Raw genomic sequence first — 19,047 nt, forward strand, 5'->3', positions numbered from 1 at the left:
AGACTTAACTACTCAATTCGCAACAAACCTTTTATGCTCTCACATTAAACTCCTAACAGAGAAATGCTTGGTTGGAAAGGGTCTATGTTTGGAATGAAACACGGTTAGAATTTAAAGGTAGCCCATGTGCCCTGGTTTAACATAATGGCACTGAGAAGAAGTTTGGAGACAATATAAAGTTAAACTGCAGCTGTAAAAGAACATTATGAAAACACATTTTCCTTATTATACGAAAAGTGGACAGGCACAGTGGGGTGCAGAAACACATGACCAATTCCCCCTACTCTATAAACTTCCACAATATCATGGGGGGGGGGGGGGGGGGGGGAGAATGTGGCATTCTGAAGTCACACAACTCTCCGAAATTGGGGGATGGCAGCCAAGGGGAGAAATGAAACAAAGCTTGGGGAAAAACCAACACAGAAAGAGGGAGAAGAAAAACAAACTGCTGTGGAATCCCTTTTGGTCTACCGTAGGCAGGGAACAGCCAATCTCAATTAGGGAATGAGATAGCTGAGTGGTATTATCACAAGACTACTAATCCAGTGATCCAGAATGTTCTGGGGAAGCCAGGTTCAATTTCCAACATTGCAGATAGTGGAACTTGAACTTATTTTTTTTAAAAAGTCTGTAATTAAGAGTCTAATGATGACCATTGTCATAATAACCCATCTGGTTCAATAATGTCCTTTACTGAAGGAAACTGCCATCCTTAGTTGGTCTGGCCTACACATGACTCCAGACCCACAGCAACGTGGTTGACTCTTAACTGTCTTCTGGGCAATTAGGGATGGGCAATAAATGTTGACCTAACTAGCAATGCCCTCATTCCATGAATGAATAAAAACAAAAACTACCCTATCAGTTGAATGGGTATTAATCGAGAAAGAATCTTTTTAAGAAGGGACAAATACAGACGCACAAAGAATAAAATAATTAAACCACCAGATTCGACTTTCAATACTACAGATTAATAGTATATTTTTCATATTCCAACTTCAGCCTGCTGGTATTTGGAATGGACTGGAGGGAAAAGAGGGTCTTTGCTTAAGACTGTCAATTAATAATAATTAACAGTCAATTTGCTTCCAGTCCAATGTTTGAAACATTTCATATTTCAGAGTTTTAGGGATGACGCACTCTATTGGCAGCTGTGAGTGGGTGATACACAAGAGCCATGGTGGGTGGTATTCAAACTCCTTTAGAGAACTGTAGAGATTGAAAGCAGCTACATAGTAAAGGAAGAACAAGGTCATGGAGAGAATTGAAAACAAGGATGAGAGTTGTTTTTAAAAATCAAAGTATCAATGGACTGAGTGTCAACATAGGTCAACATAGGCAGCATGGTGGCTCAGTGGTTGGCACTGCTGCCTCACAACAGCAGGGACCAGAGTTCGATTCCAACCTTGGGCAACTGTCTGTGTGGAGTTTGCACATTCTCCCCGTGTCTGCCTGGATTTCCTCCAGGTGCTTCGGTTTCCTCCCCAGTCCAAAGAGGCACACATGAGGCGAATTGGCCATGCTAAATTGCCTATAGTGGTCAGGGATGTGTAGGTTAGATGCATTCATCGGGGGGAATGTAAAGTAATAGGGGAAGGGTCTGGGTGAGATATCCTTCGGAGGGTCAGTGTGGACTTGTTGGGCTAAATGGCCTGTTTCCACACTGTAGGGATTCTATGATAAGTTAGTGAGCAGAGAGGTGAAAAGTGAACAGCACAGTGACAGCCGGGAAGGAGGCAGAGTTTTGATGGCATGGGAAGGAAGAAGAAAGGTTTGTCTGCAGAGCATTGGTCTGCTCAAGTCCTTAAGTAACAAAAGCACAAGATGTGGGCTTCAGCAACAGATTAGTGAAGACAGAGACATGGGTGATAACATATAGACACAAACCTTTATCAGAGAGACAGCATTAGGTTGTAAATTCAGCTCAAGATAAAGGAGGTGGAGGAAATGATTTTCATTTTAGCAGTACAGATTGATTTGAACACGAGTCTTAAGATCATGCTTTTACTCATCTCCGTTATAACGTTTATTTTCCATTTTAACATTCATAAAAAACATTATTGGTGATTTTACTCAATTCTGTTTCCAATGAATACCAGATCCAATCACTGAATTGTGCACTATAAATTACTGGCAATAAACTACCAAACCTTTACATCAGACAGTATCAAGATTCCATGCTTAAGTTGACTTCCAACAAACAACAGTTCCAGCAATTTCTGTTTTTGCTTTGAAAAGCTCAGCAGGTCTGGCAGCATCTGTGGAGAGAAGTCAGAGTTAACATTTCAGGTCAAATGACCCTTCCTCGGAACTTCTCTCCACAGATGCTGCCGTACCTGCAGAGCTTTTCCAGCAATTTCCGTTTTTGTTTCAGATTTACAGCATCCACAGCCTTTTTGGTTTTTAACAGTTCAAAGCAGCTGCTCCGGGTTAAGGCACTTTTTCTATCAACTGATTAACCATACTCTACTGACTGTGTGACGAGCAATAAATGACCGGAATCCCTGTTCTAATTTGATTGCTCACAAGAAAATAATTCAAAGAAATATAAATGAAGGCTTGAAGCAGCAGACATAACTTAGAATGGAGGTTCCCAGGGGTACTAAAAATCATAGAACATAACAGCGCAGTACAGGCCCTTCAGCCCTTGATGTTGCACCAACCTGTCATACCAATCTGAAGCCCATCATTGTAGTCTGTTCAGTGATACCTCATGAGCAATTAAAAATAACTAACCTGTTACCAAATACAACACTCGCAAAGTCAGAAATAAATTCCTCTGGAATCCTGAAATAGAGAAACGTTAGGAAACAGTCAAGTACTGATCATAAAAGGCAAGTTCCAAATGTTGATTGTAAAATCAGGTTGTGGGGAAGGGATCAAATTGCTTTTTATATGCACTCATTTCATTTCCTACATGGTGTAAACTTGCATACAAGGAAATATTTTACAAAAATAAAACACAGTGAATGCTGCAAATTCCCCTCCAAGCCACAGATTGTCCTGGCTTGGAACTATATGACTATTCTTTCATCAGAACAGGCAATTAACATACAGGATAGCACCAGGAAGAAGCCGCTAGTGTTTCTGGTTTAGGAAGGGGTGGCACAGTGGCTCAGTGGTTAGCACTGCTGCCTCACAGCATCAGGTCCCAGGTTAAATCCCTGCCTCAGGTGACTGTCTGTGGAGTTTGCACATTCTCCCTGTGCCTACGTGGGTTTCCCCCCGGTGCTCTGGTTTCCTCCCACAGTCCAAAGATGTGCAGGCCAGGTGAATTGGCCATTCTAAAATGCCCATAGTGTTAGGTGCATTAGTCAGAGGGAGGTGGGTTGCTCTTCGGAGGGTCGGTGTGGACTTGTTGGGCTGAAGGCCTGTTTCCACACTGTAGGGAATCTAATCTAAAAAAAAGTAAGATCGGTCACACTTAAATCTTAAAGCTATTGTGGCGGTAGGAAGGATCTTTTATCTGGTATGAATATTGAAAAAGGGGTGACTTGGATACTGCAAAAAAAGGTGCTACTTTGTTTTGGAACTTGTAACAAAGTGTTTTGAGATTAATGGAACTATACTTTTACTGTGCATTTAACACTCTTTCAATTGGTGTTACAAGTAAAGAGTTTGATATATTCTACCTTCATTTGTTCTGGTTAATAAGTCTGTGTGTTATTGTTAACAGGCAGATCTTGGACAGATATTATAGGATGCAAGCCTAAATGAAGGGAAAGGTGTGGCTAGGGAAAAGTGAAACAAAATGGAATGCAGGATTAATAAGCACTTTGTTGTGATCTGGACATTTCAACAGTAACTTTCAAAACAGAATTTAATAAATACTAAATGGAAGAAAACCCGAGAAGATTCAGGTACAGGACAGTGGCCTACATGCAACTTCAGTGGCTGAATAAAGTTGAAGAATAGAAAAGAAAAATATGGAGAATTAATAATGGAAAATAAGGAGATGATTGCATTAAGTGAACAGGTATATTGCACTAATCTTCACTATGGAGGACATAAAAGTGACATGAGTATTCTGATTTGTATGTATTTTTAATATCATTTATTTAAAGTTCAGGTTTCAGATTCGGGGTTAGTGATATATGAGTTTTGTGTGTGCCTGAATTTAATAATTAACCCAAGTATTTCTGTAGCCATGGTGATTTATTTTGAAACAGTCTGTCACAGCTACTTTGGCAACAGTAATGAGTTCCTGTTTACCGTAGAACGTTTTATGACTTAGCAAAGTTAACCATTATGCTTTTGGTCTAGACTTGTGGCTTGTAAGCTTTGAGAGACACCTAAGACATTTTGTTTTAAAAATTTTGTTTTGGTCAGTTAAGTCCTTGGATGAAAACAGTTATATAGAACAGTGCTGCCAAGAAGGGGAGAATATAGTAAAGCTAGATTATCTTGGAATAAGTCAGTGATGGTTCCAAACCAGAAGCATTAGAATAAAATCCTAATCTTGAATCTGAACATGTTTAAACTCAGGTGTATGATAGCACCGGTAGGGGGACGTCATCATTGTTTCCGGTCTAGGAAAAGTAAAAAAGGTCACACTTAAACCTATCAAGGTTTTAGGAAAGATCTTTTTCTCTTAGATGTGTATGTGAAAGGGGTGACTTGGATATTGCATGAGAGATGTTATTTTATTTTGAAATTTGCAATCAAATGTTTGGGATTAATAGGATTATACTTTCACTGTATATTTAAAACTCTTTGAATTAGTATTACAAGTTGGGGATATGTTCTATTTTATCTTCACTTCTTCCAGTTAATAAGCCTCTGTTTTATTGTTAAAACAAAATCCACAGCATTGTGGATTTACATCTCAGGTAGAGAATGTCTCATCAAAACCAAAACAAACAAAATTTGATCTATGAGGCCACATTTCAGCCTGGGATCTGACTGTTTCAGTAATAACATCAGTTGGGATCACAATACAAAATGTAACATTCCAGCTAGAAATCAGGAAATGGAAGGAAAGGAGGAACTCTGGAAAATGATAATGACCAGAGTAAATTGTTGGAGTTGTGGGCTGATAAATATCTAGTGTCCTGACAGACTTCATCCTAGCATCTTAAAAGAAGTGGCTTCTGGGATAGCAGAATAGTTGGATGCATTTGTTTAAATTTGCAATATTTTCAAAATTTGGGGAAGATCCCATTGGATTGGAAGACAGCAAATGTAATTACTTATTCAAAAAGGGAAGGAGACAGAAAGCAGAAATCTGTAGACCAGCTAGTTTAACATTTGACATAGGGAAAATGAAGTTGTTACATTGAAAAGGTCAATAAAGAAGTTACAGCAGGAATCTTGTATGAATGCATGGTAATCTGGCAGAGGCAAAATTGTTTTGTGAAAGGAAAGTAATATTTAATCAACCTATTAGACTTCTTGGAGGAAGTAACACATGCTGTGCATATTGAATGACTGTAGGATTTCCAGACAGCATTTTATCAAAGGTTGTTGCAGAAAATAAAAGCTTGAGGCATGGAGGCTAGTACATGGGCATGGACAGAGGTTGGCTGGCTAACAGAAGATAAGCAGAAATGGGCCTTTTTCAACCTTACAATATGTAACAAGTGCTGTGCCCCTGTTGGGGCCTGAAACGTTCACAAATAATGTGACGAAGATATGGAAGGTATGGTCAGTGAGGACACAAAGATAAATGGAAACCTAAGTCGTGAAGAGGACATAATGAGGCAACAAAGGGCTATAGATTGGTTAAGTGAGAAGGAAATTATCTGGCAAATGGATTATCATGCAGAAAATGTCAAATTGTCCATTTTGGCAAGAAGAATCAAAAAGCACATTAACAAATTAGTAAAATGTTGAAGAGTTCAGAGATGCAGTGAGATCTGGGTGAATCACAAAAGATCGATATGCAGAGATATCAAGTAATTAGGAAAGCTAATAGATCATCATTCATTCTAAAGTAGAGAAGTTTTGCTTCAAATATAAGGTGAGACCACATCTCAATTCCTGTGTCCAATATATGTCACCTTTTATAGGGAAAGATGCGAATGCTTTGGAGGAGCTTAAACGCTTACTAGACAAATACAGGGAACAATTGGTTACCTTCTCAGGAAAAGTTGCATGGGTTAGACTTATATCCGCCGGAGTTTGGAAGACTTAGAAGGGCCTTGAAAGGGGAGATGTGGGGAGGCTGTTTCCTCTCATCGGAGAGTGAAGAACTTGGGAGTAACTGCTTTCCATCAGGGTCAACCATTTAAAACAGAGGTGAGGCAATTTTATTTCTCTCAGAAAGTGGAGTGTCTTTGGAACTTTTTCCCTGATAATACAGCAGAGGCATAGCTTTTGAATATTTTAAAAGGCAGGGGTGGACAGATTCCGGTTAAGCAATGAGGTGAAAGGTTATTAAAGGTAGGCGGAAACGTGGATTTGGGGTTACAATCTGATCAGCCATGACCTTACCGAACAGTGGGGTAGGCTCAAGGGGCTGAACAGCCTATTCCTGCTCTTAACTGTAAGCTGATTCTTAAATGTCCTCTGAAGTGGTGTAGATAGCGATCTGGCTGTTTCAAATAATGACAAATAAAAAGTGGCTCAAGGAAGGGATGTTCTTAGCATTAGAAATGGCCGATAAATCTCAGCTCAGCTTGTTTTATCATGAGAATGATCGTCTGAACAGGACATCCTCAACGCATTTGAGGAAAATTAGTTACGTTTACTTAATTCAAATCCACGCTTTTAAAAAAAAAATTCAATTGCGTTTATCTAATGTCTTTCATTTCCTGAACAAAATTTTTCACTATCAGAATCAGAAGAGAGATTTAATCTACATATTACTCATTAGTGGAAGCTTCCTTTCTGTAAATTTGTTGTACAGAATACAGAGGGGCCTGGATAGAGTGGATGTGGAGAAGATGTTTCCATGAGTAGGAGGGACTAGGAACGAAGGGCACAGCCTCAGGAGAACCCTTTACAAATGAAAGGAGGAGGAGTTTCTTCAGCCAGAGGATAGCTAATGTGAGTAACTTACAGCTGTGGAAGCTGACTCATTGAGTGTAATTAAGACAGAGATAGATCGGATCTTGATTGGTAAGGGGATCAAGTGTTACAGGGAGAAGACAGGAGAATGAGGTTGGGAAACATAACAACCATAATCAAATGGTGGAGCAGACTCGACGGGCCTAATTATGCTCCTACATCTTATGGTTTTTCAGTTAATCCATTAATACCATTATGGAAAGCTCAAGCAAATTCTCAAAAGGAAAAAAGTGATCTCATTGCAAGTAACACGGAACTGAAAGGACTGCTTAATCTGGAACTGCTTACTAAATGAGGAATAATCTTCTCCAAGAGAAGATCTGAGAAATTTAGCATTCATTAGATTAGACACGCAGTAGTAGAATAGTCTTAGTACTGGTGTACCGTGAGACACTTGACAGATTAATGCAAGTAAACAGCTGCAACTAGGAAAACAGATCAGCGACTGATGTTAGAAATTTACATAGAATCATTTCTGTTTCAAAATGGGAGTTTAAGTAGCATAACACTTAAAAATGTGAACACAAATTGCACCAAAGAAACACAAAAGACATAGGGACAGCAAAGATACCACATGAACAGGGTCTAATTACAGCTTTTATAATTAATGTGCCTTTTCTTGTTGGGTACAAATATGAAGAGGTTGGAGGCCAAAACACTTACTTCATAAACTTATGGTTTATACATAATTTATTACAAACTCTCTGCAATTAAGGGAATTCTGCTAACAGACAGCTTAAGCTTTGACTATGATGCATCAACGTTAGTATTCCAATTCTTAAAAATGCATATTATTTCACTTAACAATGACTTAATCTTTATTTTAATAATGCTCAAGCATTCTAAAATGCTTTATAATTAAGTACTCTTAAAGTCTGGTCAATGTTGTTATTAGATTAGCTGGAATTATAGAATATAGAAAAGCACAGAACAGGCCCTTCAGCTCACAATGTTGTGCCGCAGATTATTCCTAATCTAAACTAAAATAACCTAACCTACGCACCCCTCAATTCACTGCTGTCCATGTGCATGTCCAGCAGTCGCTTAAATGTCCTTAATGACTCTGCTTCCACCACGACCACTGGCAACGCATTCCATGCATTCACAACTCTCTTATGGGATCAAATTTCCTTTGGGAAAGGTCCCTGAAAAAGTCATTACAGGATTGTTCCACGATGTTGGTTAAGGGATAGATAATGGCCAAGTGAAAGTTTTTTAACTTTTCTTTTTCAAATTTAATGCTGGCTTTTTTGTATCATTTTAATTTTGAAAAAATGTTGCTAGAGTTTTCTAATTTTGCAATTATTCCAAGATTTCACACCCCATCTAATTTATGCAGGGAAACTCAGCTTCCTCAAAACGACAGAGGGAGGTGAAGTAAGCCACATGGGGTGCCTAGCACTAGCTTTCACAACATCAATTTTTTTCATTGTAAATATGATCAAAACCAAAAAAAAATCTCTAATTCACAAATTACTGTTGGGTTTCAAATTAAATTTAGAAGTCACACAACACCAGGTTTAGTCCAACATGCTTATTTGAAATCACAAGCTTTCATAGCGCTGCTCCTTCAGCAGGTGAAGTGCAGAGAGGTACATAGGCACAGAATTTATCGGAAAGAGATCAAAAGATCATACAACTGGTGAGAGTGTCGACACAAGGAGTCATCATCATACAGAACATAGAACATTACAGCGCAATACAGGCCATTCGGCCCTCGATGTTGCGCCGACCTGCGGAAACAATCTGAAGCCCATCTATCTACACTATTCCATTTTCATATGTTTATCCAATGACCATTTAAATGCCTTTAAAGTTGGTGAGTCTCCTCCTGTTGCAGACAGTGCATTCCATGCCCCAACTACTCTGAGTAAAGAAACTACTTCTGACATCTGTCCGAGAACAGAATGGACTACTGCTCACAATTGAACAACCAGGAACGCTATAGAAATCTACCTGCCAATCCAAGCAAAGAATACATCCATCAACTCAACAGGCTGATCAAGACTTTTGATCTAGACCTTCAAGGTATCCTACACACCCTCATCCTGCATACTTGTCTCATAGGAGACTTCTACTGCCTTCCGTAGATACACAAAGTCAACAGACCTGGATATCCCATTGTATCAGGCAACAGTACCCTGGGAGAGAACGTCTCTGGCTGTGTCAAGGGCATCTTGAAACCTATTGTACAAGGAAACCCCAGCTTCTGTCGCGTCACTACAGATTTCTTACAGAAACTCAACACCCACGGACCAGTTGAACTAGGAACATTCCTCTTCACAGTGGACATTTCAGCACACTACACCAGCACCCCCAACAACAACAATACTCAATAACAACTGCCATCTCCAGGCACCATCCTACGATTCATCTGCTTCATCCTCAATCACAATGTCTTCACCTTCAACAACTAGTTCTTCATCCAGACACAGAACAGCCATGAGGACCAAATTTGCACCCCAATATGCCAACATTTTCATGCACAAGTTCAAACAGGATTTCTTTGCTGCACAGGACCTCCAACCAACACTATAGTCTAGATACTTCGACAACATTTTTTTCCTTTGGACTCACGGCGAGGATTCAGTGAAATGACTACACAACAATATCAACAAGTTTCACCCCACCATCAGACTTACCATGGACTACTCTTCAGAATCAGTCCCATTCTTGAACACATGCATCTCCATCAATGATGGATACCTGAGTACCTCACTCTAACACAAGCTCACGATGCTGCACTTCTCTAGCTTCCACGCGAAACATATTAAAGAAGCCAATCCCTACGGACAAACCTTATGGATACACAAGATCTGCTCAGGCAAGGAGGAAAGGTGCTGAAAGAAACCCCCATAAGAACAGGATATGATGCTCAACTCATCAATCGCCAGTTCTGATGTCCCACAGCAAAAGAAAAGTGACAACCTCCTCAGAAGATAGACACAGTACATGACCAATAGAGTACCCGTCATTGTTCAGTATTCCTCCGGAGCTGAGAAACTAAGCCATGTTCTCTGCAGCCTTCAATATGTCATTGATGATGATGAACATCTCGCCAAGATCATCCCTATGCCTCCACTTCTCATCTTCAACCAGCCACCAAACCTTAAACAGACCATCGTTCACAGCAAACTATCCAGCCTTCAGGATAACATTGACCACAACACCACACACAACCCTGCCATAGCAATCTCTGCAAGAAGTTTAGATCATCAACATGGATACTACCATCATACACGGGAACACCACCCACACATACATGGCAGATACTCATGTGACTCTGCCTATGTTGTCCACCTCAGATGCTGCAGACAAGGATGCCGCAAGGCGCAGATGCTATGACAGTGGATGAACGGACACCATGCAACAATCACCAGACAGGAATGTTCCCCTCCCAGTTGGGAGGAACACTTCTGTGATCAAGGACATTCAGCCTCTGATCTTCAGGTAAGCATCCTCCAGGGTGGCCTTTGAGATACAAAACAATGCAGAATCGCCAAGCAGAAACTGATAGCCAAGTTCCGTATTCACAAAGACTGCCTCAACTGTGATCTTGGATCCATGTTGCACTACATGTACCCCACCACACTGTTCTGTATCTGTAAAATCTTCCTTACTGTCCTGTTTTGACACCATTACCTTGATAACTTGCTATGATCGCTCTACTTTAATTAGCTTGTACAGCTTTGGATTATTTGTTACTTTGGTTATACCCTAAGCATGCGACCCTTATACTTATCACGTTATTCCAGCCATTTGGTTTGTCTCCTTCCTTTCAATTTTTTTGCAATTATCTCTGCTTCAATTAAATGGATTATAGCTTATCCCCTTGCTTGCTATCCAGCTGTTGACACTTTACTCACACTGGCTGACACTTTGATCACCTGCAGAGACTATTCAACCGGTTGACACTCCTGTCACACCACTCGTAGGATCTTTTGATCTCTCTGCTACAAATTCTGTGCCTACATGCCTCTCTGCACTTCACCTGACAAGCGCTCAGAAAGCTTGTGATTTCAACTCAACCTGTTAGACTATAACCTAGCGTTATGTGACTTCTGACCTTGGCCACCCTAGTCCAACACCAGCACCTCCAGATCAAATTAAATTCAGAAACAGAAAACTTATCCTAAGAAATGGGTAAATATTTGACATGTGTGCATTCAATTTACAACCATGCCTCTGGCTGCTTAAGGTCTGGAATTTGCATCCTAAATCTCTCCGCACCCCTTTAAGATGCTCAATAAAATGTGTTGCTTTGACCAAATGTTTGGCCTAAGTGGCTCAGTGTCAAATTTTGTTTGACAACATTCCTGTGAAGTGCCCTGGGATAGTATAGTACATTCAAAGTGCTAATTAATTATCAGTAGATGCTGTTCAGGGGGAGAAAAGTGCAAGGTGATGGTGAGCAAATAGGACTCATTAGATCGATCCTTCAAGAAGCAAGCAACAGAAATATGGAACAAATGGCCTTCAGTGCTGTTCTATTCTATGACTAGCAACTGCAACATTTTGAAGTCCTTGGAAAATAATTTTCCTTCACATTTTGGAAATGAAGGTAAGTTTAATCACACATTCATCTTACTTATCTCTTGCAACACAGCACATATATTCGCAAGCCATCATCATCATCCAGTTTATTTTAAATTAAACAATCTTCTTGATTAACCTCAGTGGTAGAATACAGATACAATTCCAGTTCCTCTGCCATCTGCTGTCATTCTTGGGTAGTACAAATAAGGAAGCTAAATATCACACAACACCAGGTTATAGTCCAACAGGTTTATTTAGAAGCACTAGCTTCAGGCGGTTGAGCAGGATAAGATCATAGGACAGAATTTACAGCAATAGTTTACAGTGTGATGTACCTGAAATTATATTTGAAAAAGACCTGGATTGTTTATTAAGTCTCTTTTCTGTGAGAATGGGCACGTTGGTTTCAGTTCTTTCATATGTAAATCACAGAACCTTCTTGAAGTTACAATTTTAAGTGAACTTTAGCAATAGGTGCCATGTTGGCCCAGATAATGCATGAAGGTATGAGATGCCCTGTGTGAGGCTGTCTGTGCCCCAATGTTCAGTTTGATTCTAATCTAAAACAATTTCCACAATCTTACATGGATTAATGCAGTTTTTGAGCAAAATAAAATGTAATCCTGCAAGTACAAATTCATCCCGCAAAATTCTGCGCGTGTGCAGAGGGGTATGAGTATCTGTGAGACAGTGCGTGTATGAGAGTGTGAGTGTAAAGGGGTATATGTCTGTGCGTGGGTGTGTGGTGCAGTGGAGTCACCTGTAGTGTGACAAGAACCCAAGGTCCTGGTTGAGGCCATCCTCATGGGTACTGAACATTGTTATCAGCCTCTACCTGGCCACTTTTCGTTGTTGCTTGTCCCGAAGTCCACCTTGGAGGACGGTCACCCGAAGGTCCAAGGTCAAATGTTTCAGACCGCTGAAGTGTTCTCAGACTGGGAGGGAACGCTCCTGTCTGTTGATTGTTGTGCGGTGTCCATTCATCCGTTACTGTAGCCTTTGCTCGGTCGCATCAATGTACCATGCTTCAGGCCATTCTTGCCTGCGGCATATGAGATAGACAATGTTGGCCGAGTCACAGGAGTACCTGCCACATACATGGTGGGAGGTGTCTCCACATGCAATGGTGGTATCTGTGTCGACACTCTGACATATCTTGCACACACAGACCCCTACAGACCCATACACACACGCAGATCCTCTCTCATATGCTCACACACATGGACCCTCTCCCAACCTTGTACCCCTACACGCACACGCGCACACACACACACGTACGTACGTTTGTGGGGTGAATTTGCACTTTCAGAAGTACACTTTATTTTGCTCAAAAACTATATGAATCCATGTAAGATTCGGTAAATCCCTTTTTTAGATTAGAATCAATCTGAACATTACCTCACACAGGGCACCTCACACCTTCAATGCATTATCTGGGCCAACATGGCACCTATTGTTAAAGTTCACTTGAGAATGTAACTTTGAAGGAGCAGCCTCCGAAAGCTCGTGCTTCCAATTAAACCTGTTGGACTATAACCTGGTGTTGTGCCATTTTTAACTTTGTACACCCCAACACTGGCACCTCCAAATCTTGACAAATAAGGAACTAAGAGTAGGAAACTGGCAGAAAGTTCTAATGTTTATTTCCTGTAATTGTTCCTTCAATTCTTTTACCTCTCTGATTCAAGTTGAATGTTTGCTGATCATTCGATCCAGATTTCCTTTAACTTTCTTGTCTTTCGCTCTCTCTCTCTCTCTCCAGAAGCTGAAACCTATTTTTGTCAAGTCACCTGGCAGTTATGATAAACGATCTAGTCTAAAACATGAAATCAGACTTTCCTCTTTACACAAGCCGCCAACTATTGTTGAACAGACAATACTGGATCCCGATGAATAAAACTGAATTGTCCTTTGCCTGTGCCTGAGTAATTGATGATCTCAGGTACATGTTTTAGATGCTGACTACAGCAGCAAGAGTTCACGACTTGCTTAGTGAATTCTTTACACATTTTCAATCGATAATCTTAAAAATAGGACCCAAAAGAGTGTGAAGTGCTGTTACTTAGAAATAAAACATGTGCTGCTCGTGTAGGAAAGCATGAGGTAATGAGCTTTGGCAGGAAGAATAGAGGAGTTAAATATGTTTTCAGTTGAGAAAGACTGCAGAGAGCTACAGAACACAGGAATTTGGGGGGAGGGGTCTTACCCATAAATCACAAAAAGCTGGCTTCGGAGTTCAACATGTAATCGGGTAGGCAAACGGAATATTGGCCTTTGCATTAAAAAGAACGGAGTACAAAAGTGCAGAGATTTTGCTAAAACCATGCAAGGTTTAACCGGACCACAGAAGGGATATTGTCAACAGTTGCGGACCCCTTATCTGTAATCGTTGGAATATAATTGAAACATACAAGACTGGACAGCGTAGATGCAGAAACATTGTTCCCCCTTGTGGGAGGGTCTTGGAACAGGTGGCATAATTTCATGCTTCAAGCCTGGTAGTCTGACTGATCAAATTGCATCCGGAATACAATGCCTTACACTTGTTTTCAAAATTTCTTCTCTCAAAAGGTAATGAATTTTTTTTTACTGCAGAGTATTGTAGAGGCTGAGCTAGAGAGATTTCTAAGTCAAGACGAAATCAAGGGTTATGGGAAACTGGCAAGAAAGTGAAAATAAGCATGATAAGACGAGCCATGATCTCACTGAATAGCAGAACAGACTCAAAGGGCTGAATTGTGATGATACTAGAGCTTTAAGAGCTGTATTTTGTCATGGCATTTTTTCACGAAGACAGCTTTAGGCAGAGGTGTCAAACGGTCTGCTCCAAGTCAAAAAGTAAACAGCATGAGGCCTTGCATTTTTTGTTTCAAGTTGGAACTACAAAAGCAGCCTGAATGGGTGGGGTTAAGCCCCCAACAGAACCAGGGTTTTAATTTAACTTCCAGTAGCTGTTTGGGTTGGGAAGCTGCAATGTATCTCTCCCTGCTATAGCATAATGCTGGAGTTCTCTCTCTCTCTGAGCTTTCGCTTGATGTTTTTCTTCCTGGACTGGAGAGTTACATGTCAGACAATCTATTTTACTGAATTTGCCTTTGCCACGGGTGTCTTTATGAGATGCTACTATCTTGGAACAGCAAATCAGAGGTAGTTAACATATATTATCTTGTTAATTATTTCAATACAGTTACAATTAAGCTTTTTTTTTGTCTGTACTTTAACCGGAGCGTAATAATAAAGTGAGTTTTGCTTCAAGCCTGGTAGTTTGACCAATCAAATTGCATCCGGAATACAATGCCTTACACTTGTTTTCAAAATAAAAATATGGCATCTAGGCTACCTTTTTAAATATATTTGAGGGGTGGGCGACTTGGCCTGGTCCATAACAGAATGCTGTACTCTGCTCCGACCTTATGGGTTAGGAGGCCAAAGTTCACTGGCTCAGAATTTGCCACAGCACACTTCAACCATCACAGTGATCAAACAAAGTCAATATGGTTTTATGAAAGGAGAAGAAAGGAAATGGTGTTTGACAAATTCGGTTGGTAAGGGTCATGATCGTCTCCTGCTCCTATTTGTTTTCCTCTTGTGTGCCAGAAGTGATTTCCTTTCAGAGCAGTCACCAACTTGTACTATAAAGTGTATTTAAAGTAGTAAAACATCCCAAGACAACTCACGGAAGCAGTTACCAAATAGAATTTGACACTGATTATAACAAAGAGATATGAGGATGGGGCAAGATATTAAAATAGAAGTTTGGTCAAAGTTGCAAAGTTTAAGGAGTGCCTTAAAAGTATAGAGGATTTTTCAAGAGAATTCCAAACATTAGGCTTATGCTATACATCAGGCAACTGACTTTATAGTTTCTCATGTGCTAATGTACTATAGCAAATCTAAGAACAGAACTTATCTTCAAACACTTGCGATTCAAAGCAGCAAATGCACTGAAAATTTCTAACAGCCAGCAAAATCAGTAAAAATCCTTCACTTTCTTAACTTTGTACAGCAATAGGAACAAATGAACTCATTAATGTGAAAAGATTTCATTTCTTTGTTCAGCACGAAAATGTATTATTTACCTGAGGTCCCTTAGATCCCCCTTAAAAACCTGCAAACAAAATTCAAACAAAATTTTAATCAGAAAGCACGTTGTTCCATTTTCACAGACTAACAACACTTAGATACGAAGGTTGCAAGCATACACACAACTAGTTGACTCTAACGCAGGTTGAATATCAAACTCTGGCATCCTTGGGTTATATTAGATTTTCCTGGAATTACGACACTTGCGGTGGGTGGGTCAAGGATCATTTGATTCAACTCAGTTATATAATTAAAAGTGTGTCACTGTAAATAAAGCAGAAAATCTAATCACTAGTATGGCCTTCCATGGAAAACTAGCAACTGGCTGAGTTACGCCAATATTTAGGTAATATTTCTTCATTCTATTTAACTAAATCCAGTAAACAAAAAAGTATTATCAAGTTGATTATTTTTAAAGACATCGAGTAGTCAAACATCAGGAATCTGCATATCCAACCTGCACTGATAATCATGAGCATTTTCAGAACGGCACAGCTTATGTCACTAGAATTGGCTTTATGTATGGTGCGATTAAAAGCCACGAATAGGACTGGACTTTTTTCCTTTATTTTATCCACAACTCACACTCACCTCTTGCTTGAGGGATGTTTGTGGTAACCGCAGAGCTTCTCCAAGCAAAGTGTACATGCCCGCTAGGATATAACTTAGCTGCTCCTCAGACAGGCTTTCTGTCTCGACGATACTCCTCACAGATTCTCTGGAATCTTTTCCTTCGAGTGAATTGACGACAACTATGGAAGATAATCGCGTTTTCTGTGAAATTATATTTAATATCTGGTCTGTGATACAGAACTTAAGCAGTGCGTTTAAAAAGAGAGATACAAAGTTAAAATTTTTCATCCATCACACATCAGGGCTGAAATTCAAATAAACCCAACATTAGAAAGGGCACAACAGTCTGTGCATTATCAATGTATTGTTGTTCAAGTTCAGAAGACCACTATTTCTAGATTTTGGCGAGAATATTAGTTTAGTAAATGTTTTAAAAACAATGCAAATTTTTATAAACTGCTTCCTGTTTAATACATGTGCAATACAACCTGCATCCACAGGAAAATATTTTAATAGCTCTAATGATTTTGTTCCACAACACATATGCAACAGCAAGCTGCATTTAATATTTTTTTTATTTTTGAAGGATGAAAAGCCGAATACAATGACTCACATGTGAAACTATTTCAGCAAGAAAATACTATGACGCTGGCAGAGGGAGAAGAGATTAAGTGCAAGGTTTTGAGACTCTGGAACAACAAGAGAAGGAAATAGTACAATTCAGGGAAGATGGCGGTAACGTCCAAAAGGAGGATCATCAGATTAGCCATACTCTCACTGAATGGCAGAGCAGACTCAATGTTTTATGGTTGAAGAGGGCAAAGTTCATTGGCTCAGAATTTGCTGTGGCACATTTCAAACCTCACAATGTGATCAAAGCAAGAAAACAATGGTTTTAGGAAAGAGAATGGAAAGGGAAATAGTGTTTCACAAATTCGGTTGGTGGGGCACATGATCTACTCCAGCTCCTATTTGTTTTGCTCGTATGCACCAGGAAGGACTTCCTTTCAGGACAGTAACCAACTTGCACTTGTAAAGTGCTTTCAAAGACAGTGGTAATGTCACGGATAGTAAGCCAAAAGCCAAGGTTAAGATACTGGGAATAAGAGTTCAAATCCCACCGTGGCAGTTAGTAGACTTTGCATTTAATTCAGAAGTCTGAGATACGAAGGTTGTCTCAGACATGGTGGCCCACCTGGATCTGATGTCCTTCACTAAAGAAATCAGCTATACGTGTAACTCCAGATCACAGCAACGTGATTGACTCTTAACTGCTCTATGAAGGGCAATTACAGATGGACCAAAAAAATGCTGGTCTTGTCAGCAATACCCACATCCCATTAATGGCTAAACTTAACAGAGAGAACAATGGCTTCCCAATAATGATGTACAGTAGCGAAAGACATTGACCCCTTGATATGCTATTGAAGATTCGGAAGAATAGTAATGAGATTAAGTTTAGTAAAACAGAGGCAGGTTAGGAGGGTCAAAAGATTATTTGTTTGAGGACAAACATTTCTCTTACACATGAACTTCAACCTTAGGAAAAAGGAAACTGTCCATTTCTACAGAGCCTTTCACACACTAGTGCGGTTCCAAAACACTTCTTCATCAACTTACACAGCAAAGACACACTCAAACAGGTGAAATAAATAATGTTCATATCATAAAAACACTCAAAGCATCATGCAGCATTGGAAGAGCAAGAAACGAGGTCAATGATCTTTTCTCAGAACTGGAGAATGTGAAAGGATCAAAAGCTGCCTGTCAGATTCTATGTCCTCCACCATATTTTGTTTCTAATTTCAGAACTCCAGCATCCAGACCAACTCACTTTTGTTTATCTAATTTTAATGGTGCTGCTTGAGAGACAAACATTGCCAAGTAAACTGCTTATTTGTAGTGAAAGTGTGCCTGGGGAATCTTTTACATCCAATTAGAGAAGGCAGATTAGACGTCGCTTGGTTGTCAAATTCATAGGGCAGCATCTCCGCTGCAGTCAGAATTTAAAGCCTTTGTGAGGCAAAAGAGATATTTGGCACAAAAACAAAGTTAAAATACTGTTGATTAAAATATGTCAATTGTGAGATGCAAGCAATTCAGTTAAACCTGTAAACTGTACAATTCTGGGGATGTGCAGTGAGCAGGTTAGTGTCTGAAATGTTCAGAAGGCAAAACATGGCACTGAGTTCATTTGGAAAGCTCACACAGAAATGATGGGCTGAATGACCTCCTTCTGCTCTGTAACAATGTTGTGATTTGTGACTGCCACCAGCATATATGGCAGCAAGGAAATTATCCAACATCTGGACTAAGAGCTGAGCAAGTATTTAATCTAGAGATAGAGCAGACTCCCTACTCAGATAGAGAACACTTGCTGCTACCTTGTGGTGCCTAATAGAATGCACCGACCAGACCAGGATATGAAGAGAGAAGTGAAGTAAACTGCAAGTTCAAAATGTCAGTGATTTTAACTTCGTAAAAGTTCCAGATTCTGCAGCTTTGTAACAGGCTGCCTCCCATGTTCTAAGTTGTAAAAGGGGTCAGTCCATTGAAAGCGGCTCTTAATTCATAATTTGCAAGTGTCATGGATTCTGACTGCCTCTTATGTATTACCACTGAAGTTTGTTGGCACTCTGAAAGTGTGTGGATTTTTAAGGTGGGTGGAGATAGATTTAAAAAGGACCTGAGGAGCAATTTTTTTCAGACAAAGGGTGTTGCATGTATGAACAAGCTGCCAGAGGAAGCGGTGGAGGTGAGTACAATTATTACATTTAAAAGGGATCTGGATGGATATGTGAATATGAAGGATTTAAAAGCTGGCAAATGGGAGTAGGTCAAATCGGG

At 39.9% G+C, this 19,047-nt stretch overlaps 1 protein-coding gene across 3 annotated transcripts in view; it reads right to left on the minus strand.

Annotated features, from left to right (window-relative positions):
- commd5 (COMM domain containing 5) overlaps positions 1–19,047 on the minus strand; it is a 41,549-nt gene that overhangs the window by 20,243 nt on the left and 2,259 nt on the right. For all 3 annotated transcript variants that reach the window (XM_043705161.2, XM_043705159.2, XM_043705160.2), the window contains exons 3-5: positions 16,219–16,379; positions 15,624–15,652; positions 2,737–2,787 (exon numbers count right to left, since the gene is read on the minus strand). In XM_043705161.2, coding sequence (XP_043561096.1) covers positions 2,737–2,787; positions 15,624–15,652; positions 16,219–16,379 — 241 coding nt within the window. The remainder of the gene's footprint in view (positions 1–2,736; positions 2,788–15,623; positions 15,653–16,218; positions 16,380–19,047) is intronic.

The sequence above is a fragment of the Chiloscyllium plagiosum genome, unplaced genomic scaffold (genome assembly GCF_037043375.1).
Source record: "Chiloscyllium plagiosum isolate Xiang-an unplaced genomic scaffold, Cpla_swu_hap1 HiC_scaffold_11, whole genome shotgun sequence".
In the NCBI taxonomy this organism is placed as follows: Eukaryota; Metazoa; Chordata; class Chondrichthyes; order Orectolobiformes; family Hemiscylliidae; genus Chiloscyllium; species Chiloscyllium plagiosum.